The sequence below is a fragment of the Rhodamnia argentea genome, chromosome 6 (assembly GCF_020921035.1).
Source record: "Rhodamnia argentea isolate NSW1041297 chromosome 6, ASM2092103v1, whole genome shotgun sequence".
NCBI lineage: Eukaryota > Viridiplantae > Streptophyta > Magnoliopsida > Myrtales > Myrtaceae > Rhodamnia > Rhodamnia argentea.
In genome coordinates, this window is record NC_063155.1 from 15176197 (window position 1) to 15201256 (window position 25060).

A 25060-nucleotide genomic window follows, 5' to 3' on the forward strand; every position below is an offset into this window, starting at 1 on the left:
CTTTTGAAACCGAAATTCGTTTGGTAAAAATATTGACTTACGGTAGGAATTTCTACTTCTGAAAGAGATTTCTACTTATGGTTGGATTTTTGGCCAACTTTGAGAAGTAAAAATTTTTTACTTCTTAGCTTCGTAAATCACTTCTTTGACTCTGTCGACCAACGCCGACCCGCTGGTCACCGACCAACGCCTGCCCGCCATGCGCCGGCCGCTGCCGACCGCCGGTCGCCGGCCGTTGCCGCTCGCCGCCATCGGTATTTGATTAAAAGTAGAAATTTCGGAAGTAGAAATTTTATCAAACATCTTTTTTTATCAGAAATTAACTTCTGAAACAGAAATAGAAAAATCAACTTCTGCTTTTGATGGAAAAGTTGAAAAATCAACTTTTGCTTCTGATGGTGTTTTAGAAGCAGAAGTGTTACCATGCACGTCCTTAACTTCTAAAAGAAATTTCTACTTCAGAAGTGAAAAACTTCTGAAGTGAACTATGCTCGATTGATACTTATAGACTCAAGTTCATGTAACCATTACTGTGGATCAACTTGTTTGATTGCACCAGCAATGAAAAGGCAAGATTAACAAACCTGAGATTAAGATAAGATTTGCAAATAGATCAACAACTCAATGGATTAAGATGATTTCAGGACGACAAGAATAACAAAAAGATTTTTGTATGTACTGCTGTAACTAAACTCTGTCTGTCCATTAAAATTGCATATCAATTCACTTTCAATACAGAACAAAAGCTTGAATTTGGATCGTCGTCACCTTTGCTGACGACCCCTTACTATCGCCGTCATCCTTGCTGACGACCCCTTACCTATAAAAGAATCAACAGCCAGATGACCTTCACAGTTGCCTAAAGTTTGAAACCCAACAAGGAATTGACGAGGAAAAAAAAAAAAAGACACGAGGTTTATATTCACAGTTGAACATCCAAGTCTTCCAGATCAACAAAATCATTTGGATCATAACATCCATAGCCCTCTTGATCGGAGAGCGTGGCCTCCACTCCCGAGTTTCCACCGCTGACCGCCGAGTCCTCTGGCGAATTCAAGAAACCATCACCGTCCGCCAACAGAGTAAGGAACTCATCTGGATCGAACCCGCAATGCTCGAGATCTGAGCACGTTGGGGTCCACGCCATTCCCAAACTTCCACCTCCGGTGGCATTAGCTCCGCAACCTTCGAGATCGGAGCGCGCAGGGTTGGACTCCATTGCCGAACTTCCACCGCTGGCGGCCCTGTTCTCCGGCGAAGTCATGACACCGTCCTGATCGCCATCAGTCGAGAGATCCGGACGCGCTGGGCATCGGCTTGATCTCTCGAATATTGGATCTATCTCCTCCTCGGTCAGAACTTGAGAATCGCCCGCGCCGCCGCTGACCTTCACTTGCGCATCCTCCTCCTCCTCCTCCAAAGCTTTCAACTTTTGGCGCACACAATTGCAGACGGCTTCGTACTTCCAGATGAAGTATTCGAGTTCTTCCTCGGTTGCGCAAGCATCCAATTCTGTGTCGACCCATTGCTCCCACTCGGTTAGATCCATCGGCGGCATCGCGTCGCCGTCGCCGACGCGGAGGTAGTCAGCGACAATGTCATCAGCGGATGGGTAGCCGAAAGAGCAGGGCTTGCCGGTGGGCGAGAAGACAACGACAGCAGCGCGAGCGCTGCAGAGGCGGCAGAGCTCGGAGGCCTTATTGAAGAGGCCCTTGCGCCTCTTGGAGTAGGTCACGAGGCGGGAAGCCGGGTTGGCGATGAAGGCTATTTCTGTTCGCCGGCGCTTAGCCATCGACGATCACAAGTATATGTCACTGGTTTCGAGGATTTCTTGGAGACAAGAGAGAGAGAGGGAGAGAGAGAGTGAAGAGGTTTGGAGTTGCAGGCGGAGGGGGAGGAGCGGGAGGGGCAATATCTACTTATAACGGCGCTTTTACATTTGAAAACGACCGACCCTGAGGCGCCTCTGACCGGTAAGCTCCGGTCAAGCAGGGTTAGCATGCCGTGGGGGCGGGAGGGCAATATCTGGGAAGCTCCGGTCCAGCCGGTGAAGCACGCGGAGGAGGATAGGGGTCGGCCCGGCTGTTCTCACGGCCCACGGACGACCGCAACACCTGCATGCATCGTCACCGTTCCTCTAATGTCCATCGTTTGATCTGCTGTTCATTTAAGGCAGATCAACGATTTTGGTTTGGCTTCCCGGAGCGATATTTTTTCATAATTAATTCGACTAGCTAAATGCCCCCAAAATTTTAAAATGTAGGGATGAAATTGAAGAAATACATAGAAGCGTATCCAAGCGGCTCGAAAACACGTTGCTCGTATGATTCAAAAAGAAAATAATTTATAAAATATTTTCAATAAATTTTATCTTTTGTATTGTTTAGAAAAATTTGTCAACATCCATTAACAAGAATAAATCTATGATTTAACAATTTCATTGATAATGGAGATATTTTGCATTGGAGGTCTAATTTTTCAGCGATACAATATCGATTTAAGAAAATACTTTTTAATTTTTTGTTTTTCGTGAAATAGATAACCAAATTCATTTGCTGATTCATGGTAGCGTGATACCCTTGAATCTTTCACTGAATATATACACGGACGCTGATCGTCTTATATGATATGACGGGCGATTGACACTAACACTAATTTTTTTCTATTATTCTTTTCTTTCATTTTTTTATTCCTTTTTCAACTGTGGGCCGAAAATTAAGAATTAGATTTAACAGTTTAGAGTGCATTCATTTCGTAAGAAATAAATTATCTAAAAAATATTTTCTTAAAATTAATAACTTATATCTTTCAAGATTAATCGATGAAAAATATTTCAAAGAATGACAATAATATATACCCAAATATTATCATGCACGATGAAATTAACTTTCACCCATTCATTTTTATAAGGGTTAATACCACGAAAAACTCCAAAATAGTATACATGTGACAAATTTACTCTAAAATATTTTTTTTACAGCCAAAAATCCTAAACTGGTATAATTGTAACAAATTTATCCTAAACTAATTTTTTTACCACAAAAAATTTGAAATTGGTACACATGCGACAAATTTACCTTTCATTAATTTCCATTAAATTGAGTTAATATCATGAAAAGTCCCAAATTGATACACATGTAACAAATATAGGGTATCGTGTACGCTCGACAATTGTTGTCATTTAACTTAGAATTTGACAGTAAAATTTAACGAAAACTAATTAAGGATAAATTTATTATAACAGTACCAATTTAAGGTAAATTTATCACAAGTGTGCCGGTTTGGGATTTTTGGTAGTTAAAAAAATAGTTTGTGGTAAATTTATCATAGATGTACCGGTTTAAGGTTTTTCGTGGTATTAACCATTTTTACAATCGATACAAACGATCATCTTTAATCATCCATACTTAACGAATTAAATGCTCCAATATTTTAATGTTATGTTGTTTTATCTGATGGATGATAAATGCAACCTTTCATCATTTGGGTGGAGAGAGGACCAGACTCTTTTAAGGCTATCAACAGATGCCTCTTTAATAGGTGTCTTCCATCAAAGCACATAAGAATTGCACAATTTCACCTGCATCTTTTCATAGCCAATACGTTTAATAACATGATGTGGGCCACAATTATTCTTACAATCGCAAACCACAAGGCTGTCGTCGGAGCGATCTGGCGGCCGACAAGAGTACAGCTTAATATGAGAATATATGGTATCTCATCATCCACCGCTGACATATAATCTCCTTGAATCGACCGTTCTTAACTTGCACAACAATATTGTAGCGCTTAGCTTCACGACAATGTATCAAGGTCCTCGTGCCAATTTCAAATGTCACCACGATTTGAATAATTATTAGGGTAAACAACTTATAAAAGTACTACCCGGATTGTAGTTTTGACTTTTGAATAGATGAATGTTACATACATTTAGTTTATAATAGATGTGTGTTTACATATATATATATATATATATATATATATATGTGTGTGTGTGTACATATACACTTCCATTGTCCTTGACTTTGTTGGAAATTCTCGGACTTACTTTATTTATGTTATCCATATTTTGAAGAAAAAAAAATATTGTTTTCGACCAAGGAGGGGAAAATAGAAAAAGAGGGAGGGGACATGATTGGAAGCCCGGCATGTTTATTATGTGAGTGGACCAAAAGTCCACATGACCATTGTTGCCTGGCGAGGCATGTTTAATTGTTTCTACGATATTGGTTAATTGTGTATATTCGTATGTGTGTATGTATACAATAGGATTTATGTATATACACATGCATATACACATTGGCCTGAGAAGGCTTGGCTAAGGATTTATCGATCTAATCTCAACTTCGCTCGTCTATTTTCTAGGTCCGCGGTACTCAGACATTGTGTCGACATCGTGTGCAAATTTTTCCATGTTAACAACGTAACGGCCTGATTTTGATCGAAGGATCGATACATGTCGCACAACTGGAGTTTAAAAAACACGAGAACTAGAGGAGGAATTCGGAAAAGGGGCAAGTCATAAGAGCTAAAACCAGACTATAATTTTCCATACAAGTCAATTCCCACTTTTGTTAGTGTCCCAGAAACCCTAAACTTGTTTACCTGTACGACAAAAAAATTTCCTCCGTCTATCACAAAAAAATCCTAGACTTGGCCCACGTGGCACCGATACCTCAATTGTTTTTCTATAAATCATACTATGATTTTCAATATAAATCAATTCCCACGTTTAGGTATTCTTCTTAAAACCTAGTTTGCATCATATCCATAAAAAAAGAAGACCCTTAAATTTTGTTTGTGCCACATAAATCTCAAACTTGTTACACGAAAATTTCCCCCGTCCACGACAGAAAAATCTTAGATTTTGCCCACGTGACACCACTGCTTCAGTTTATAAACAAGAAGTACGCACACAGAGAGGAAATGCTTCCATCAGACAAACTAAAAGTTTGGGACATTTACCTGAATCAGTCACTGATACTTAGGTAAATAATATAACGTTTAACACTTGCCGAGCTCAGTGACGTGAGCATGTAACCGAGTGCGATATTAAGTTGGATGGAATGTCAAATTACAAATAGGCGAGGTGACCCGCCTTAGGCGACATCACGGCGGCGGTTCGATACGCGAAACACATTCTCCTCCGATGTTCGGTGGATGGCAAACGAGTTCCGAGCAGAGGGCGGAGTACTTGCTTTCATTTTCTTTAGGTTTCCTCCTTTGAACGTAGAGGAAACAAGTAGGGCCAATCACTCATCCTTAAAACATATTAATCAAGATTAATTAGTGAATAATCCCCTTGTAAATCGACCTGTCACATGTAGGTTTTAACACGTACTATAAAGTTTCGCTTATCTTTCTGTCCATGCACATGCATGCATGCGGTTGCAGCGTACGCAGGTCGCTTCGTCTTCATGGACGGCCCTGCATCGAGCCCTGAGAAAAACCAGGCGAAACCTATCATGGAGATCTCATCACCAGTCATCATTTCGTCATCGGGAAACCACCAAAGAAGAAGAAAGAACAGCCATCGCCTCTTCTTCTTCTTCTTCTTTTGGGATCCGTCGCCTGCTCTTTCTTCTTCCTCGCATCGGAACACCAAACGCCCTCCATTGAAGAAAGTTAAAAGCTTCGTCAGGAGTTAATGACTGTATTCTGTCCATTAGCCAATTGTCCAACGATGCCCGTTCACATGCATGCGTCGATTCTCCCTATAAATTACACCGCCCCCTCTCTTCTTCATTCATCTCTTTTGCTTTCGATTCTCACATCACTCATCGCCCACACACACACACGCACACAGAGAGGGAAAATGGTTGGACGCGTCAAGAACTCTGCTTCTAAGACTAAAACCACTGCCAGCCCCGCCGCCAAAGATGGCCGAGACATTGCTTTCACTGTATCGGGAGCCCACGCTCAGCCGCTGGCTGTCTCCTACAACGACCGGGTCCGCCCTCTGCTCGACGCGGTCGACAGGCTGCGTAGCCTCATGGTCATGAAGGAGGGCATCCAGCTGCCCACCATCGTCGTCGTCGGCGACCAGTCCTCCGGCAAGTCGAGCGTCCTCGAGTCCCTCGCCGGCATCAACCTCCCGCGTGGGCAGGGGATTTGCACCCGTGTCCCTCTCGTTATGCGACTCCAAGACAGCCCTTATGCTGATCGCCCCGAGCTCTACCTCGAGTTCAACGGCAAAGCCGTCCACACGGACGAGAACCACATATCCGAGGCCATTAATGCAGCCACTGAAGAGATCGCGGGCCACGGCAAGGGCATATCGAACGCCCCGCTGACTCTGGTCGTCAAGAAAGACGGCGTCCCGGACTTGACCATGGTCGACTTGCCCGGAATCACGAGAGTGCCCGTGCATGGCCAGCCCGAGAACATCTACGAGCAGATCTCGGAGATGATCATGGAGTACATTAAGCCTGAGGAGAGCATCATCCTCAATGTCTTGTCGGCCACCGTCGACTTCTCCACTTGCGAGTCCATAAGGATGTCTCAAGTGAGTATCCTCTGCACACGCTTGGCTCCAGTAGCAATTCAAAACTTGAATAATGAGTCTATACGATGATTCGTCTTTCTGATGCAGATGGTGGACAGGACCGGCAAGAGGACTCTGGCCGTCGTCACAAAGGCTGATAAATCTCCAGAGGGCTTGCACGAGAAGGTGACGGCCGACGATGTCAATATAGGGCTTGGTTATGTCTGCGTGAGGAACAGGATTGGTGAAGAGTCCTACGAAGAAGCGAGGCTGGAAGAGGCGAAGCTGTTCGACACGCACCCTCAACTTCGGAGGATCGATAAGTCCATCGTCGGTGTGCCTGTCTTGGCACAAAAGCTGATGCACATTCAAGCCACCATTATGGCCAAGTGCTTGCCTGAGATTGTGAGGAAGGTGAATGACAAGCTGAACGCAAACCTCGTCGAGCTCAAGAGGATGCCCAAGAATCTAACGTCGGTCGCAGAGGCCATGACGGCCTTCATGCAGATCATGGGGCTGGCGAAGGAGTCGCTGAGGAAACTCTTGCTGAGAAGCGAGTTCGACGAGTACCCAGACGAGAAGAACATGCACTGCACGGCCAGGCTGGTGGAGATGCTGAACCAATACTCAGATGACCTCCAAAACTGTGAAGAAAATGACCTGAGGATCAACTTCTTGTTGGAGGAAATGGAGGTCTTGGAAGAGGCGAAAGGGATCGGGCTCCCGAACTTCCTCCCTCGCGCAGCCTTCATCACCATCTTGCAGCAGAAGGTGAAGCGGGTGTCGAGCAAGCCTCCGATTTTCGTGGTTCATGTATGGGACTACATCGAGGGCGTTGTGAGCCGGGTGTTGATGCAACAATCGGAGAATTATCCTCAGCTTCAGTCTTTGATGAGAAGAGCACTGTCCAATCTGATCACCAAGATAAAGGAGAAGGCCACGAATAGGATGATGGAGGTTGTGGAAATGGAGAAGCTCACTGACTTCACGTGCAACCCCGAGTACATGTTGGAGTGGAATAATTTGATGAGCCAGCAGCACATGTTCATGGAGGCGATCAATGATGAAACGAAGCCAAGCAACATTGTCCTCCAGGGGATCGGGGAGGTCGACGTGGGCAACCTCAGGCATCGAAAGCAGCTGATCGAGCAGGCGTTCGATCTCAAGATGAGAATGACAGCATACTGGAAGATAGTCTTGAGGAGGTTTGTCGACTCAATGGCGCTGCATCTGCTGTTCACCGTGCAGAACTTGGTGAATAAGGAGATGGAGACGGAGATCGTGGGCGAGCTGATCGGGCCCAACGGCAGCGGTGGCGGCATCGAGAGGATGCTAGAGGAAGCGCCGGCAGTGGCAGCAAAGCGAGAGAAGCTTAACCGGAGCATCAAGCTGTTGAGGGAGTCTGCAGAGGTGGTCTCCAAGATCAGGGACCGGATTGCTACCGACCGTGACTACAATGATTGATGATAAGGAGTTCAGCTAGTAATTTTCTTTTGGTAGATCAAGAGGAATGCCGAATCTGGTCTGGTGCTTTTGTTGTAGTGTTTTTAGCTCTACTTTTCCTTTCACTTGAATTCCATCATCCTATTTACTGTTTTGCTTGAGGAACTGCAGTCCAAGAGCCAATTTCTTCACTAAAGCTATGTGCACTAAAGCAGAACCCCAGAGACTCTAAAAAAAAAGCATGGAAGATGCTATGCCACAGCCATACTTATGGCACAGTGAGCCAATCAAAAATACTTTGATGCGATCATCCTGCATGTTCATAATTTGCATAGGACATCCAAAACTCGAACTTATGTATCGCCCTCGATTTTTCGACTGAATGACGTATTATGAAAGTTACGACGAATAACTGGTGATTTATCCAAGAGAATGAGACATGCAATGCCACAACCATCACATGGCACAATAAGCCACATCCTTTGATACACAAAACACATGGCCAGAGGATTGCTACAATGCAAATTCCTCATTCTGTTCATAATTAGAACAACTTTTGACAAAAATCTTCTTTTATTGTGTCTTCCCTCAGAAACTGACGACAGACTATGTACACAAGTTGCATCTTCCTCGTCTTATGTAGTGTCTTCCTCCGAGTTTATCGCAATGACAGGATCACATCTCTATATCTTCGAGGTCAGGTAGAGGGAAGCGAAGAATGGCTGCAATCCCAGTCAACTGTGCAAGTTCTGTTCAGGAAGTAGTAAGCCGGTTTATTCACAGTTGAAAAGCTTAATCTTATACCAACCGACGTACTATAATATATGCAGAATCAAAAGCTTTTATCATCCTCATTTTTCTGTTCAACAAGCCAAAAATACTTCATCTCAATAAGTTAATGCTTGAAGGCTCCAATTATACTCACAAAAAATAGCACACAGCACATGCATTAAAGCTGACACAAAAGAAGGGAAGCAAATGATGCTTACGTTCTCCCGACACATGCATGGATGAAAATATATGAGCAGTGCCTCCTGAATCCTTCACTGAGTTGACCAAATTGACGTACTTTTGCCTCATCTCTACATCGGCATTTCTGGGTCAAGTCAACCCCAAGAGCTTGTCAGAAAAACTAAACACATCATGAAGAATGATTTCATGCTTGTAGAATGAGGGTGTACGAGCCATACTAAGGGGTTACTGGAAAAGGAATTAAAAAAGCAAGTTATAGTTAGGACATAGAACACAGACCAAATCGAAATGGAGATGGGATTGGGAGGGAAGACGGAGAGAGGGCTTGTGCATTCTCACTAAGTTCCAAAAGTTCTTGTTTAATGGTACTCAAATAAACAGTCGCACTAATAACGGAGTTTTTGAAGCATGCTAAGCAGCTAGAGTAGCTGGGTAAATTAATCCATCCCCGAAATAAAATCACATTCACCCGAAGTAGGGACTTCAAGATTAGTGGTATTTGGGATCGGTGCAAGCACTTTTCATTTCTCTGCAATAGATGAAAATAGGCATGCAAAATATAGAGTAACCCCAAACCACGATGCCAACTGTAATTCCTTGAAGAGTATAACCATATGAAGGATTTGCAATGTACATTAACTAGTTTGGATTTATTCAAATGCTATCCTGAACAGCCAGAGATATTTCATGAATGATTTATTATTGTTATCGTTATAGTCATTAATAGTACAACTATTATGGACACTTCAAGCATTTTCTTCTGCAGAAAAGAACAGTTGTCTCTGTAAGGACTGAATTGCTACACAATGTCAATGTGGAAAGGAGAAAAACAACACATATGTTAAGATGGAAGGTTGTGCAGATAGCAAGCAGCTACAGTAGGCATAAAGACCAGGTAGCTACTGTAATGAAGCTAACCTGAAGAGATCGTCAGTGATGAGGAGTGTCTGGACAGCCATTCTATCATGGGCAACCTCCACATGCTTAGGTCCATAGCATGCCCGGGCCGGGTCCTAAATATATTACATGTAATGGCTTGATTTGATTACAACAACCACGACAACAACAACAAGAACAATCCTCATTGCACAAAATCAGGATAAATTCAAAACAACATTTGCAACAATAATCCATCAAAATGGAAGACGTCCTGTTTCAATATCTCCTTATTGGTGATAGAGCAACAGTACCACTGCCTATTTTGACATGAATCCAATTATGGTTTTGATCAAGCTGTTCTGACAAGTAAAACCTATTTTGTGGTTTTTGCCCAATCAATAAGTAACTAATCATCTAACATGCCTGTTTAGTCATTTCCCAAATGCTTATCACAAGGCATCAATCAATAAACAGATAAAGAGAGAATGCCAAATGTTAAAAAAAGAAAAGAACCTGACATTTGAAAGCATGTCAAAGAAATCCTTGAGAGCTCTGACCTGTAATGAAGTGATACAGTGAAAATTTCTAATCAAGGCAATGCCTTTTTTTGTCACATGAAGAACTTAATACAATTTTTGATACAGAAAATGAACAATAAAATAATTTTTTGGTTCAGTACCACGTACCTCTTGAGCTGCTTTAGTGTCTTTTATCATATTCATGACATTTGGGGCATCCAAAACCTCTCTTAAACTATGCCTGTAAATTAGCAAAGGCATAATATGATTAATGAAGCCTGCTTATCGGTCACATTAAATTAGCACGACAAGAAATGATTGACCAAAATGAGACTAGTCCTGAAGAAATACACATTTCAGAGCTAACAGAAGATGCATATGGCCACTACATCCCCCAAGAACATTACAAACTGACAAACGAACAGTATCATCATCTCTAAAGTCTGCTTCTTTTGAGTATAGTGTCCTACCATGTTCCTTTATCCCTTTCGACAGAAAGATGCACTGTCTAGTCGTTACTTTTGGCCGATAGTTCTCTAGTCCTTTCGGTGCATACAAAATAACCAGTTAACTGTCACTTTTCTGCTCTAAAGGAACGATTGGATATCCACGACTCATATTCTCGAAAAAGGAGTTAAGCCGAAATGCAGAGAAAACAGATACTTATATCCAATCCCTTGAAAATCACTACAAATAAAATGGTATCACTTATAGGACGTTATCAATTAAATTTATATATCAAAAAATGAAACGGGGCCAAAATAAGATCTGATACACGGGACGAAAGTAGATATATCCTTTAATAAATATCCTTCAGATAGATTGTAAGGCACTAATGGTACATATCTCCCTAATTGGAAGCACTTGACAGCATTTTGGACTTTTTAACTATAGAAATTGGAGAAGGACTTCAGCTAGTGACACGTTCCAAAACCAAAATATATTATTTTTGTCTAGACAATGTCTCATAGGTCAGCTGAGACACATTCTCCTGAATAAACACCAGTGTTTCAAATTTCACCAATTCAGGAACCGCAACAGATTACATTCCTACGATTTGCAGGTTGCTACAGAGTACTGTCTTAACATAGCAGCTTTTAGTTATCAAAACTATAAGGAACAAAGGTATTGATAATACTTGTATCCCGAGCTTGTATGAACAAGCATTATCCGCGATTTGTTCTCTATGATAGGCCTCAACTGCCTTCTCTCTGCCTCCAATAATAGATGCTTATGAAATTGATCCTGATTCATAGATGAAAGAAACATATAAATATATAATCAGGAAATCTTCCATGCCTTGTAACAGCACTATTATCTAGTGGGATAAAATCCAAATAAAAGGAAGTAGAAATGAAATTTATCCCAGACCTTTGTGAAGCCTGGACTGGCAATAACAGCACATCGTACTACATTAAAGTCAACATGCTTCAGGAAAGCCTAATACAAATGAAGAAAACAGTTAGCAACTTTCCACAAGAATCCACATGAAGACAGCAGTTTCCTAATTTCCCTAAAACAATTCCAATGATCAACTAACCTGTAAAACGTTCTCAAAGAACTTTTTCAGAGCCTGCAAAGGCACACAGTAAGAGATCACACTTTCATTATATCTATTGCCATTGACTGCAGGTAACAAACATACCGTCTCATAACCTGCTATAGCAGGTCCGTGTTTGCGAGGAATTGACGTTTCTATCCGAGAACGAGTAGTTGTCATGCTGCAAGGGTGGCCAGAAATAGACTATACAAGAGTTATATGGTCGACAAAGAACTTTCCTCGGAAGATAGTAAAAGAATGGAAGGTATGCCCAACACTGCAACCACTAAAAAAAGAACATGACAAGAAACCCGCTATATACAGTATTCTACAATGAGTTAAATATATTGTTTAATGTTAAGATAGATATGTTTTCCCTAACATGAAGTCTACTAGAGGCCTTTGACAAGATCTTGAAGTATTAGACATTTATGCGAAAGGTCACTAACCAAACAGGAAGCACAAGATGCAGCAACAGCTTCGGAGATTCTAAGCAAGAATGAGTCATTGGGGAGATGTACCATCACGATCTCCATATCAATGGGTAGGATCTTTAAAAAATACTTGTTTAGCTAAACGCATCATATGGACCGATGCTGTGCCAAAACTACATCAAATTCAAAACTTTCAAATTCTTCCACCAAAATTCCATATTTTTACATGTCTATAATGCATATTCAATTCCTATACAGACAACACTCTGATGTAGCATGTCCATTATTAAAAAAAAAAAGGCCACACACACATACAAAAAAAATTGCTGCCAAAAGGTCTGGCTATCCACTGCCACGTTCGTATCAGAATTTATCAGAAGCAACTGATGCCTTCTAAATACCCACTAACAGCAAGTATTCTGCCACTACAAGCTTATGGCGATCATAGAGTGCTGGAACCAGAAAATTTTGAAAGAGGATGAACATATTCTCCCACTTAAATGGTATGAAACACACTCTTCACTCAATAAGCTTCCCCTTTACATCAACACCTTTGAGGTAAAAACATAGTGGGTACCAGTGGTAATAAAAGTATTTTAACTACAATCTCTAAAGATGACGTGAATCATGTGCATAATCATACCTTCTACCAATAAGGAAGATATGTGCCAATCCTTCTTGCATCAAAATCACAGCAAGATCAGCACTTGCTCCAGGGTCTGCAGATGCGTAGATTAGACTCTACTGCAAGAGGCTAGTCCTTAAACAAGAAAAAAACACAGGCTTCCACGAATCTATAGTATAGAGTTGCATGGCTCTTCTTAGAAGGAACTCTAAGAACTGTGTCAAGAATTCATATCTTGAAGTTACTGAAGCAAATGGTGACTGAGGTAGAAACATCCCAAAGAGCTAAAGCTGACTTCTGATATAGAAATGAAACAACAACATAACAGTCAATAGACAAATTCTGAATCAACTGATGTGTTCATTTTTTATTTACCACTCTAAAACCATATTGATGACCAATTGTTTCTCGGCATTCAATCTCTCTGTCATGGCTCAGGGTTTAAACCAAAATAGTCATTTGGCTAGCACTAAACCTGGCCCTTGGGATTAATAGGCAATTCATGTTACTCTATCTCTTGTTGTACAACAAATTCTAGTCATTGTTAAGATTAAATGTTTTTACTTAGCTACCCTAAAGTTTCCGATCCACTCATTTATCGACAATAAAAGAGAATTCTTCTCACATTAATTTCTAGACTCTGCAGATCATCTACATTGTCCATAGAAGGGATTCAGGAGTTGGTGATACTTGTTCATATTTAACATACAAGTAAGGTGGGGGGTTGTATGTAGAAACCAAAGACTTATCCTAGAAGACATGCATGTAGCCATAACAATAGAATGCTCTCTCAAACGAATAGAAAATAATACCAGAGGCCTGATGGAGTACATCTAATGCAAGTGAATCCCAGACCTTCTGCAACATAGAAACAGTGAAGATCCCATGAACTAGTGTACCAGGCACAGTTTATCTCATCAAAAGAAGCCAGTCACTTGAAAGGCTCTTGAGTTGGATCGCCCAATAATTACACTGACAGACTAGACATTGCTAAACACGCTGAAAATAATAAGGAACTCAATATAGAGTGTACCTTTCTCAACACGAATGGCCGATTCAGCTCAAGTTCTAAAGTGTGGAATGCACCCATCTATGGAAACAATGGTCACGTCAGTAATGCATCAACACGTCCGGTCTATGTATTACAGAAAGGAGTTTGACTCAACAGTATTTGTGTACCTTTACGTATTCATTCTCAAGAATGTTCTTTCCACGAATACGCAAGACAGACCCCACTTTATCATAATCCACAGCCTGACAAGAACATTTGAAACAAATGTATCAATGGATAAAAAACCTGAGTGCATATCCAAGTAATGTAATAAAGAAAAAATTGGTAGTATCGTAAATAAATTTTATCGTAAATAAATTTTAGCGCAGCTTTGCCCTTTTACTAACAAGATGGCAGACATATGCCTGTAATACTCTCATCTTCTTCCCTGGGATGACGTTTTTTGAAACCAGCCTTCTGATAAACCCAAAATGCACTAGTCTAATCTGTTTAGAAAGGCAAGCTTCAACTGGCCTTTCCCTAGTGAAGCTAGTTTCACGAACAACCTCAGCAACTGACACCAATCCTCTTTTGCTAACCTCATCATTTCAACATCAGGATAAGGACACAAAAATCCATCTGGCATCGAACCTGTCATTTCAGCACAGGTAAAAAAGGACAAAAAGTAGCACCTCGACTGTTATCTCCAACTTCAGCTTAATTCGCTCGGCATCTCTACCTCCAGAAGCCGCTTCTCTCAGTACCTTCCTGTAATGTTACATGTTCAATCGAAATCGAGGCTAAAGGAAAGAACCAACAAATAGTTGTGCACAATTTTTTTTCTTGAAACTGAATAGGCCCGCCGACTAACTATGAAACCAGCCAGCTTATTCTTAATTGGAACTCTTTCCTTGTACACTGCAGGAAACACGACAAAATGAAGCAAACTCCACTGTCGTGCAGAGCAGAGAATATCTACAGTCTATCCTTTAATGGCAGCATCAGTGACATTACAGCAACTTGCATAGAAAATTTCAAGCCCAAGACTATTCTTAAAGCAATTATCAGGTAACTCACTCAAGAAAAGAGCAACAAGGAAAGAATCACTTGAGCGAACCTGACAGTGGCGGCCATAACTGAATCTCCAGGAGCAATCAGATTATAAGCAAACCACAAATCATCCGAATCAACCGGCACCATCTGACCCAAAAATAAAAAAAGAACACAGAGAGCTTTGTTATTCCTTACAATTACAAGTGATTCAATCGAGCTGCAGACACATCAACCGAGACAACCCCTGCCTAAAATCCACATCAAGATGGAAACTTTCATGGACAATTCGAGAAATTCGTCAGTGGCGTGTACCTTAACGCTTCCGGGTCCATTACGGACATAGTCTTTACGCACGATCCTCATGGTTTCTACCGCAAAAGCTTCAACCTGGAATCTCTCTCTCGACTTGTGAAGCAAAGCAAACGAATTTCCGAGTCGTTACCCACTTCCCATTTTATTTTCGGTTTTATTGCGATCCTTTGTTTTTTTTCCCAAAAGTATTATTTATTTATTCTTCCCCCAAAAATTCAAGGGAAAAAGACATATTTATCTGATTTTCTTTTACATGGAAACTTATAACAGTAATTTCATTAGTTAATAATCTGTCTCGAACAAATTATAAACTTTCTTGTTTCGGGAACTTTATTTCATTATCCCCCGAAAAAACAAGAAAAAAAGATATGATTATCTGATTTCTTTTAGGTGGAAATGTATAAAATTAATTTCATGGTTAATGATCTGTCCGGATTAGACGACAAAATTTTCTTATCTTAGAGACTTTCGAAAATCAAAAATTAAGTAAACGTTTCGAATGGTTATTACTTTTGATAGTACATCTTTTAACAATTTAACTTTACACACAAAAAAAAAAACAATATAATTACGTTTGGCCTTTTTTAATTAGGTATATTTCGTTTACTTTTAAAATTTATAAAGTAAGAATTAAAGTCGTACCAATTGGTTATCAAATATAAATGGGAAATAATATCTTAACAATTATGCCACTAAAGCTATTAATAGTATCTGCAGCTTCATATTTGATAAGAAATAAATAACATTTATCATTCAATTTTCATTAATTGAAAAAATAGTTGACATCTTTAGTACTATAAAATTATGTTACCTGTGTAGCTTCAGCCTTGGTTTGCTTATTCAAGTTTTTCAATTGACTTGAGTTTGGTTTTGTCAATATGGATGATGCGACCTTGTAATTAAGGCGTTCTCTTACCATGTTATCTAAAAAATACATTAGAGTAAAATCTTATGGTGACATCATCTCTTGTATATCTTCTCTATCTTCTTGACCCTACACTAATTGATATTTCAAGTTAATACTCATATATTTAGTTCAAATTACACCTCTCTAACCCATCTTGATAAAAAGAACTAAATGTTGAAATTGATATATTTAACTCAAAAGTGTCATTTATGTCACTTTCAATTTTTTTGAATTTTAATTTATCTTATCTATTGTGTTTTAAAGAAAATGCCTCATTTTTTGTTCTCCACTTTAATTCGGCCTTCTCATTAAAAAAAAAAAAAAAGCCTTTCCGGAGGCTAAACTTGTAAAAGCAACAAAAAGGAAAGCTGCCCACCTAGGGCACGCATGGTAACATTTCTGTTTCAAAAATTAATTTTTGGCCATAAGTTAATTATTCTAGTTGTACTTCTACTCCAGGAGTTGATTTTTGATAAGAGAAATGCGTTTAATAATAGGATAAAATTTCTGCTTCCAGAACAAAAATTTATTTGGTAATCGTTGAAAATTTATACTTTTGAAACATTATTAACACAAAAATTTTACGAAAAATTATTAATCCTAACCTAAAATGCATGTTATTCAACAAACGTGAAAGGCAAATACCGATGGATTTACATATAATTTATCATTTAATTATTTATGCAAATAGGAACCAATTCTATGGGAAAATTTGTATTAATAAGTACTATGGGCGGGCTCATATATCCACGCTAAAAGCACAGGTAGTTTCAGTGCTTCCTTGCCTATGCCTAGAGGTATCAAATAGGTGAGTTAGATAGGGTTGAATATGGTCCGACCTATTTTAATCTGTTTTGATCTATTTTCATACAATACAAATTTAACGACCTATATCCGACTCATATCAATTATTTACTTAAATACTTCTATATTTAACTAAATCATAAAATATTTATTTCTTATAATTTATTAAGAAAAATGATATTGCTAAAAAACCCTCACGCAATTTAAATTAGTTTAATTATTTTAAATAATTTGTTATTATTAAAAATATTATTTATTTTTTTACTCTAGATGCCAGAGACGGTGACCCAACAACGGCTGTGGGCGACGAAAGCAAGCGATGGTGTTCGGCGGTTGGCGGTGGTGAGCGCCGACAACAGAGGCATGGTTGGGAGTAAGTATAGAGAGTGATTCGCAGTAAAGAGAAAGAGAGGTGTTGAGAATGGAAAGATGTCGAAGCAAGAGATTCTCGTTCAGAAGTATTATCATGCTCCCCCTTCCCTTTTGAATTATAAAATTACCCATTACTCTTAAAAAGAAAAATTATTCGAATTTGTTTAGGTAATGCATAGGTTGCGTGCGTTGCACATTGATTCTAGTCAATACTTATTAAAGACTTTATGCTTTTTGAAATTCTGTGGTTCCAATACTTATAATGAGGATACAATTCATAATTTTCGTACGGCGTTCATTTTGTGTCATTACTTTTCAATCGATCGGTGGAGTGCCATAAAATTGAAGAAAAAAAGTCTACTTGGGTGACATCAGTAATTTTTCTTACAGAAAAAAAAAAATCAAGCGTGACGTAGAATCTTATGGCACTTATAATGATTTTTTTTTTTTAATGTTATGACATTCAGATGCTCGGTCAAAAAGTTACGGCATCAAAGGATGACCGGAGGTTTGGTCACATGTTATGTAATTCTCCCCTCTTGCTTGGCTCCGCTGTCAGGTTTCTTGAGAGAGAATATTCCTCTCCTCTCTCAAGAATAAGAAATAATTTTTTTTTCTTTTTTCTTTCTATTTTGATGGAAAACAGGTACAAAGAAAAAGGAGTACGTGCGAATGAGGTCTCCAGCACGTGCGAAGTCAAAGGAGGTGTGGCGTGGTGTGTGCAAGCAATGGCGTGTTTGGAGAAAAAGGAGGACGGAGATAACACAGGGCGGGGGGAGTCTGGAAGACGAAAGACCAGAAGAAAAAGCATAAAAAAGAGATCTTTCGATTTGCCGGACAGCAATCACGGAGCAGTACTCGGACCCAACACCCACGTTGTCCTCCCTCGTTGTTCATGAGAGAGAAAGCGAGAGAGAGAGAGAGAAGTACGATAAATAGCTGTGGGTGGATGAATGAGAAACCCGCCATCTTTGCTCTCTCTCTCGATTGACTCAGCAGTCCTCAATCTCGCCCACTTCTCCGATCTCTCCCCGCTCCCCGATCACGTCCTCCTCGATCTGTTCCTAGTAAGCTCTCTCTGCCTCTCTCTGTGTGCATCTCTATATGGGTTTTCTTTGTTTTGTTCTGTTTTTGTGTCTACGAGCGGAACCTCGGAGTTTGAGCCGGCCTCGACTTTTGTTTGGGCTTAGAAATGGTGGGCAGTTGATGTGTTTCGGGGATGTGGTTGAATCGTTGTGAACGGGAACTGCTGCGTAGATTCGGATCTTGATCTCGTTAGGCATTTACTTCCGTTCGATTGGCGAAAGTGCCTCTAAGGGGTTTGTGGAAATTGATTGTGTGGAAAGCTGCTGTTTGTTGGGTTCGCGCATATGAGAGATCTGATAAAGATAGGAGAGCTTGTGACACTGACTGAAGTTTTGTGTCATAGCGGTAGATGATTTCGTGGGTATGTCCAGAGTGCAAAATGTTACGCAGCTTGTGTGTCATGTTGACCCATATGTGATTGGGGAGCTTTTTGATTTGTTTGTGCTGTGACTAGAGCTTCAAATTTGGGACAGTTTCTTGTATCTCGGATAGTTGTTCAATTCATGCCTTCTATGCACGCAGTTTCCGCTAGCATTATTCTGGATGGGTTATCTCTTTGATATGCTGGTGCATGCGTTTGGTCGAGTTTGCATCTTTTGTTATGTGACTGATGTTTTCCTATTTGCGGAGATGTGCAGTCCGTGACTTGCTCGGCCATTATTGTCTATCCATCCTTTAGTCACTCTGAAGCTGCATAAGTGTGTAACCTTCTGCTTTGATTCCTGATTTTCTGGTCAATAAGAAATATCTGCTGAAAAACAGAGAGCAAATACGTTATTGGTTTGCTGCATCATCATCATCATGATTACTTCCTGATACTGCGATATTTTTGAATTTAATTGACTTGCCACCAGTTCCCTGAGGTGATCACTTTCCTGAACCATTGAGTTTTCTTTTCCCATTTTGCAATGCAACTTATCTACATGCACTGTAAGGAATATTATCTGCATATGTTGGGTACTGTGCATAATACTTGGTCAAGTAAAGCTACTTGTTTTCACAACCTATAGAGGACATTGAGAGCTGGAAAGCTGACTGAGAGGGTCCTGAAGCTTTTCTTGGCAACAGGAAAAGATGAGGTTCTTGCATTCATCGAGGCCCTAAATATTCATCCTGTCCTTGTTCCTGTCCTTCCTACCAGTGAGTTCCACTTGCCTTTTGAGCCTCACTCCTGACCATATATATTCTTGTTTGATTGATGTTATGAGGTTCTCATGTTTCAGGGTGCTCAGAAAAATTTTGATATTGGGTGGAAGTTTATGAACTCTCGTGAAGACCCATAAGCAGCTGGTTTTGAGGTCTGAAAGTTTTGCTCATTGATTACTTGACTTGGTTTTGGCAGCATGGCTCAAGCAAGCGTTAAGGAAAACGAGGTTGATATTGTGATTGGAGCGATCCATCCTGACCTCACATCCTTTATGAATGAATGGAGATCCGTTTTCTCCCGATTCCACCTGATAATTGTCAAAGACCCTGATCTTAAAGAGGAACTTAAAATACCTGATGGCTTTGATGTTGACGTCTACACGAAGTCGGACATAGACCGGGTTGTTGGTTCCTCTTCTTCAATTTCATTTTCCGGATACTCATGCCGCTATTTTGGTTTCCTTGTGTCTAGAAAGAAGTATGTTATATCGATTGATGATGACTGCGTACCAGCTCAGGATAGTACTGGTAATTTTGTGGATGCTGTGGCACAGCACATATTCAATCTTACCACCCCAGCCACGCCTTTCTTCTTTAACACACTCTACGATCCTTATCGCAAGGGTGCAGACTTCGTGCGTGGCTATCCATTCAGCTTGCGGAGTGGCGTAGCTTGTGCTTTGTCATGTGGACTTTGGCTCAATTTAGCAGACTATGATGCCCCCACACAAGCTCTTAAACCAGGGGAGCGAAATGCTCGATATGTCGATGCCGTTTTGACCATTCCAACAAGGGCTATGATGCCAATGAGTGGAATTAACATAGCCTTTGATCGCGAGGCGGTAGGTCCAGCCTTGTTCCCTGCTCTGAGGCTGGCTGCTGAAGGGAAATTTCGATGGGAAACCATAGAGGACATATGGTGTGGAATGTGTGTTAAGGTTGTGTGCGATCACTTGTGTTTGGGCGTGAAAAGTGGGCTGCCTTATGTTTGGAGGAAGGACAGGGGAGATGCTGTAGAGAGTTTGAAGAAAGAGTGGGAAGGCGTGAAGCTAATGGAACATTTGGTGCCTTTCTTTCAGTCGGTGAGACTTCCCCGAACTGCAACTACAGCCGAGGATTGTGTGGTCGAAATGGCAGGGACTGTGAAGCAGCAGCTTGGACCAACAGATCCTGTGTTTACCCGTGCTGCTGAAGCCATGGTCGAGTGGATCAGGATTTGGAAGGCCGTTGGGTTGGGCTCCCCGGGAAAGTAGAAGTCCTTAGAGTAATGGCTACATTTTCTCATAATTTTTTTTCTGTTCACTCGAGCACATCTCGAAAATTTTATGGTCCATTCTGACTTGTTACCCCCAGTCAAGTACTTAGATTTGTGCATTTGGAATAAATTATGTGTTGTTTTTGTGATTATGGAGTTTTATCAGTGGACTCCACAAATTGTTGTTGATTTGATAATCCAGTGTTGTCAATGACCACAATGGCTGATGCTACTGAGACTTGCCCATTTCAACTGATAAAGGTTAGATGAGGAGCATGGCTACCCCTTCTGAGATGCTCAACTTGGAAAACACAGGAAATTTACTATTACTGTTTCTTTCTTGTTCAATTTCTAACATGATCATAGCAGATGTTGTCTGGTGTCAGGACCAGTATGCTAAAGCAAGCCTTTCCCCTGTACTTTAAAAATTACAACCAAGCAACACTTTTTTAGACATCTTCACTTGATGTATGCTTGACGTAGTCAACATCTTCGAAGTGAAGCCATCCTCTTGGATTCCTAAACCTGCGTAGAACTGGATCACATGGATAAGCAAGTTGCTTGCTGCATCTCTATATTTCTTGAGAAAATGCTTGTTGTGATCAGACTCTGGTGTTCTGGTGGAGATACATTAGTTTGTTCGACCTACAACGACACGAGTTCCTCGCAATATATCGGTATTTAAACTCGAGTTAGCTCGCCATTGAAAGAGGATTCCCACGTTTAAGATAAGTTCATTCTTGAAGTTTCAACATCTCATGTGCTTGGACTGCAATCCAAATTCTCAATCTCATTGGTACTTCAATGAAACCAAATGAAATTTAACAGTATTGAAAAGCATTCAATCACTTGTTTATGGCTGGCAACATTTGGTCTCCAGCAGCATTCTCTCATTCTTTGCCTGACTTCTCTGTTCCCAGATCAGTCTCCACTTATCATTCGTCTTCGAATCTTTGCTTCTTAGTGGGTTCAGTGAGTTTCATGGAAAATATGACATCTGAAAAGAAAAATTCAGATAAATGATAATACTTTTCGTTGTTTGGCTAGAATCGAAGAACGGATTGAAATTTATTTTTCATTTTTTGGGGAAAGAAAACTTGATTAATTTTTCTAAAGAGACATGAAGTATTCGTGTGATATGAGCAACAACGAGCCACTTGGGAACCGGGCATGAGAGCCTGGCCTCGAGGGACCTAGGTTCAGCCTTTGTGGAATTTGGCCTGGCTACCCAGAAAGCATAGGAGCCGTGTATCCAGGCATGGCTCGGTGGGGACCTGGGGTCCTCGGCATGGCTGCGAGGACTCAGGCATGGGCACAGGCAACTTGCTTCCAAGAGTCGAGTACTCAGGCACTACCGTCCGGGACCTAGATATGGGCATTAAGGTTTTGGGCCCGGCTTCGAGGGACTTGGATATGCGAGGAAATGGGCTCGGCCTCGATGGACCCGGGCATCAACATTGAGATCCCAAACCTAGCCTCTAGGGAAACAGGCTCGGCCTCGATGGACCCAAGGCTATGTACCAAACTGGAGTCCCAAGCCTAGTGTCGAGAGGCTCAAGCTCAGCCTCTGTGAACCCAACCTCGAGCGTCAACGATTTGAGTGCAAGAGCCGAATGCCCGGGCCCGATCTCAATCAATTTGGGTTCAAGTGCTAATGACTTGGGCGTAGGAGTCGAGTATGTGGGAATGGCTGCCGAAGACCTGGGCACGAATATTGAGGTCCCAAGCTTGGCCTTTGTCGATCTAGGCATGACTTCGATGGACCTGGGCCTTGCCTCTGTAGACCTGGGTTTGAGCGCCAATGACTTGGGTGTGGGAACCGAACATCCGAGCATGAGCTCACACTATGTGGACCAGGCCTTGGTGCTGGGGTCTACGACCCGACCTCTGGGGGCTAGGCCTAGCCTTTGTGAACACGGGCATGGCAACCAAGAAGTAGATTCCGAGCTTGGAAGCAGCGTACTTGGGGATGGATGCTAGGGACTTGGGCACAGGCACTAGGGTCCTATTGATGCCCATCGAGGACCCGGGCACGAGCGCTAGTGTCCCAGGGTTGGCCTCTAAGGACCGGTTCTGACCTCTATGGACACGGCCTCTAGGACCTAGGCCCAACTACAAAGGACCCGAATACGAGCATTGGGTTCCCATGCCCAAGCGCAAACGTCTCTATTCCAAACCCAATATCCAGTTGTATCATAGAAAACGATTTCTGATCTTCTAAACACGAAATTATTTTCCTCAATTTAAGCATGGATTTTCCTCGACTATTTAAAGAATTTCCATCAACTCATCTTTCTAAGCCATCAAAATACCAAAAAAAAAAAAAAATGAAAAAAAAAAATTTTCAACAAGAAATTTTCGTGAAATAAACAGAACCTGATTTCTTAACTGTCGTGTGTCCCACTAATTAAGATTTCTTTCTTCTCCACCTTCATATAACGAAGAAAGCACTGTTGGATTAACATGATTTTATTTGTCTTCTGTTTTGTTTTTTCTCCTCATACTGTTTGCTACCTGATCATACATTGCGAGATCAACATGCTCTGATCTGATCCCAAGTAATCTATCTATACGTGGAGGAGTGAAATTTCAGAGTCTTAACTGCATGTCTGCATGTCCTGAATCGCAGGGGTCCAGTTTTTGATCCAAAAGAACGGTCTTTGTATGGCGATAATCATCAACCATTCGCCTGCGGAAAGCGCGCTCCTTCCTGGTGAATGAAAAGATCCAAAGCAATATATGTAACGACCCCAAATCTCCAGTTAGCTTATCCTAAGAAATAAATATGTATGACTATTGATTAATTAGAAATTGGCGACGAGTTGATATGGCAACGCATCATGCCTAAACTTAGTCCCCGATAAAACAAAGTACCTAAGAAATTGGGACCGGACAAAGACAATGGAAATCCCTGGACACATAGAGGGTCACGTGGCCTAGAGAGGGATAGGTGTCATCCTAGCGGAATGACATGTGTCTGGTGGGTGGACACATGGCGAGTCACGTGTCGGAACGTGGCATAGGAGGTGCCACGTGTCACCATGTGGCCCCCCAGGAGCTAACTCGACTTCTTTTCGTATAAATACGCCCCTGACGTCAATTCATTTTGTTATTCCTTCATTAGAACAACCCTCTCTTCCTCTCTAAACTTCCTTAGCTGCGCCGCCATTGTGCCGACGCCTCGCCGTCACGCCAAAACCATGAGTGTCAAGGTCGGCTCAAGGAGTGTGGCGCCAATCCGCAGTAGCCAAGGCGAATCCAAGATTGTTCGTGCGTCATTTCGACATCATTTTCTCTAATAACAATCGAGCATATTAGAATGCCGGATCCGTCGACTCCTATGCGGCAACGCCTTTATGGTGAACCCTTGTGGATAAGTCGATCTACAAAAGAAATTACCGAAGTCCAATCCAATAGGTCGGTATGAATTCACTACAAGGTTATTCGCTCTAAAGTTTATGTGGAGGAAGGACCACTCGTTGGTTTAGTCGCGTTCGAGTTCAAGGCTGTGTATTGTCGTGTGGCCGGGCCGGGTGGATTAGCCCTGTTGCACCTCATCTGCTCGATTTGGATTAAAGTTTTTCACCCAAACTCTCCGTCTGATCTTCCCAATTTCTCGGGTACTTTGTTCTATTGGGACTAAGTTTATGCATGATGCATTGCCCTGTCAACTCGTCGCCAATTTCTAATTAATCAATACTCGTACATAGTTTTTTCTTAGGATAAGCTAATCGGAGGTTTGGGGCTATTACAATCTCTCTGTCTTACGCTTCTTTTATAGAGCACGTCCGATCTCTTCCGCAGTTCTCTATCCTAAGAGACGAGAAAAATTCACTCGGAAAACGTAAGCAAACGAGAGGGTAGGAAAAAGATGGCGAGCTCAAAGCATAAGCACGGTAGCTTCACTCTCCAAGTTGGGAAATTCTGCGGGAACAAGTCTCGCCCGGAAAGCCAATGCGGTTTTTCTGCCCGCCGGCTAAAGGTCCACTCAAGTAAGCCTGTTAATGCCGATGAATAATCAGCTATCATAATTTTCTGTTTGCAAAGAGAGATGGAATGGAAGTCCAAAATCCTTAACTTTGAAAACTATCTAGTACAATCTTAATAGGAACCTGTTTTGAACCGTACACAAACGTGCAAAAACCGACTTGTTCCACTTCCTAGAAAATAGCTAACAAACTAACTACCTAACAAATCAAACTTGACTGCAAAACAGAAAAGACTAAAACGACAAGAAAA

The 25060-nt window shown here is 41.3% G+C and overlaps 4 protein-coding genes across 7 annotated transcripts in view; 2 read left to right on the top strand and 2 right to left on the bottom strand.

Moving 5' to 3' along the window:
• Positions 1 to 922: 922 nt before the first annotated feature.
• LOC115748397 (MADS-box transcription factor 50-like) lies at positions 923 to 1792 on the bottom strand. Its single transcript, XM_030684875.1, has one exon. It carries the CDS (start codon positions 1790 to 1792, stop codon positions 923 to 925), a length of 870 nt encoding a protein of 289 aa, XP_030540735.1.
• Positions 1793 to 5815: 4023 nt separating this feature from the next.
• Positions 5816 to 7948, top strand: LOC115748398 (dynamin-related protein 4C-like). The gene is made up of 2 exons (XM_030684876.2): positions 5816 to 6505; positions 6593 to 7948. The coding sequence occupies exons 1-2, from the start codon at positions 5816 to 5818 to the stop codon at positions 7946 to 7948; spliced, it is 2046 nt and encodes a 681-aa protein (XP_030540736.1).
• A 367-nt stretch (positions 7949 to 8315) lies between these two features.
• Positions 8316 to 25060, bottom strand: part of LOC115748448 (protein PELOTA 1) — a 33096-nt gene continuing 16351 nt past the window's right edge. The window contains exons 1-16 of one of the 3 annotated variants that reach the window (XR_004016223.2): positions 15252 to 15389; positions 15004 to 15086; positions 14579 to 14654; positions 14075 to 14149; positions 13929 to 13985; positions 13708 to 13753; positions 12914 to 12989; positions 11942 to 12017; positions 11837 to 11869; positions 11668 to 11736; positions 11435 to 11541; positions 10465 to 10537; positions 10292 to 10335; positions 9818 to 9912; positions 8917 to 9023; positions 8316 to 8676 (exon numbers count right to left, since the gene is read on the bottom strand). Coding sequence is in view for 2 of the 3 variants with exons in the window: in XM_048281108.1 (XP_048137065.1) it covers positions 8603 to 8676; positions 8917 to 9023; positions 9818 to 9912; positions 10297 to 10335; positions 10465 to 10537; positions 11435 to 11541; positions 11668 to 11736; positions 11837 to 11869; positions 11942 to 12017; positions 12914 to 12989; positions 13708 to 13753; positions 13929 to 13985; positions 14075 to 14149; positions 14579 to 14654; positions 15004 to 15086; positions 15252 to 15302 (1137 nt within the window). In the remaining variant the exon portion in view is untranslated. Of the gene's footprint in view, positions 8677 to 8916; positions 9024 to 9817; positions 9913 to 10291; positions 10336 to 10464; positions 10538 to 11434; positions 11542 to 11667; positions 11737 to 11836; positions 11870 to 11941; positions 12018 to 12913; positions 12990 to 13707; positions 13754 to 13928; positions 13986 to 14074; positions 14150 to 14578; positions 14655 to 15003; positions 15087 to 15251; positions 15390 to 25060 lie in introns of those variants that run through there. The other 2 variants (XM_048281108.1, XM_030684934.2) reach the window with 2 other exon arrangements.
• Positions 18086 to 20970, top strand: LOC115748387 (probable UDP-arabinopyranose mutase 5). 2 transcript variants are annotated; one of them, XM_030684864.2, is made up of 3 exons: positions 18086 to 18401; positions 19431 to 19560; positions 19774 to 20970. In XM_030684864.2, the coding sequence occupies exons 1-3, from the start codon at positions 18288 to 18290 to the stop codon at positions 20817 to 20819; spliced, it is 1290 nt and encodes a 429-aa protein (XP_030540724.1). In that variant the 5' UTR covers positions 18086 to 18287; the 3' UTR covers positions 20820 to 20970. The 2 variants fall into 2 exon arrangements, with proteins under 2 accessions (XP_030540724.1, XP_030540721.1); XM_030684861.2 differs by having other exon boundaries at positions 18263 to 18401; positions 19489 to 19560; positions 19644 to 20970.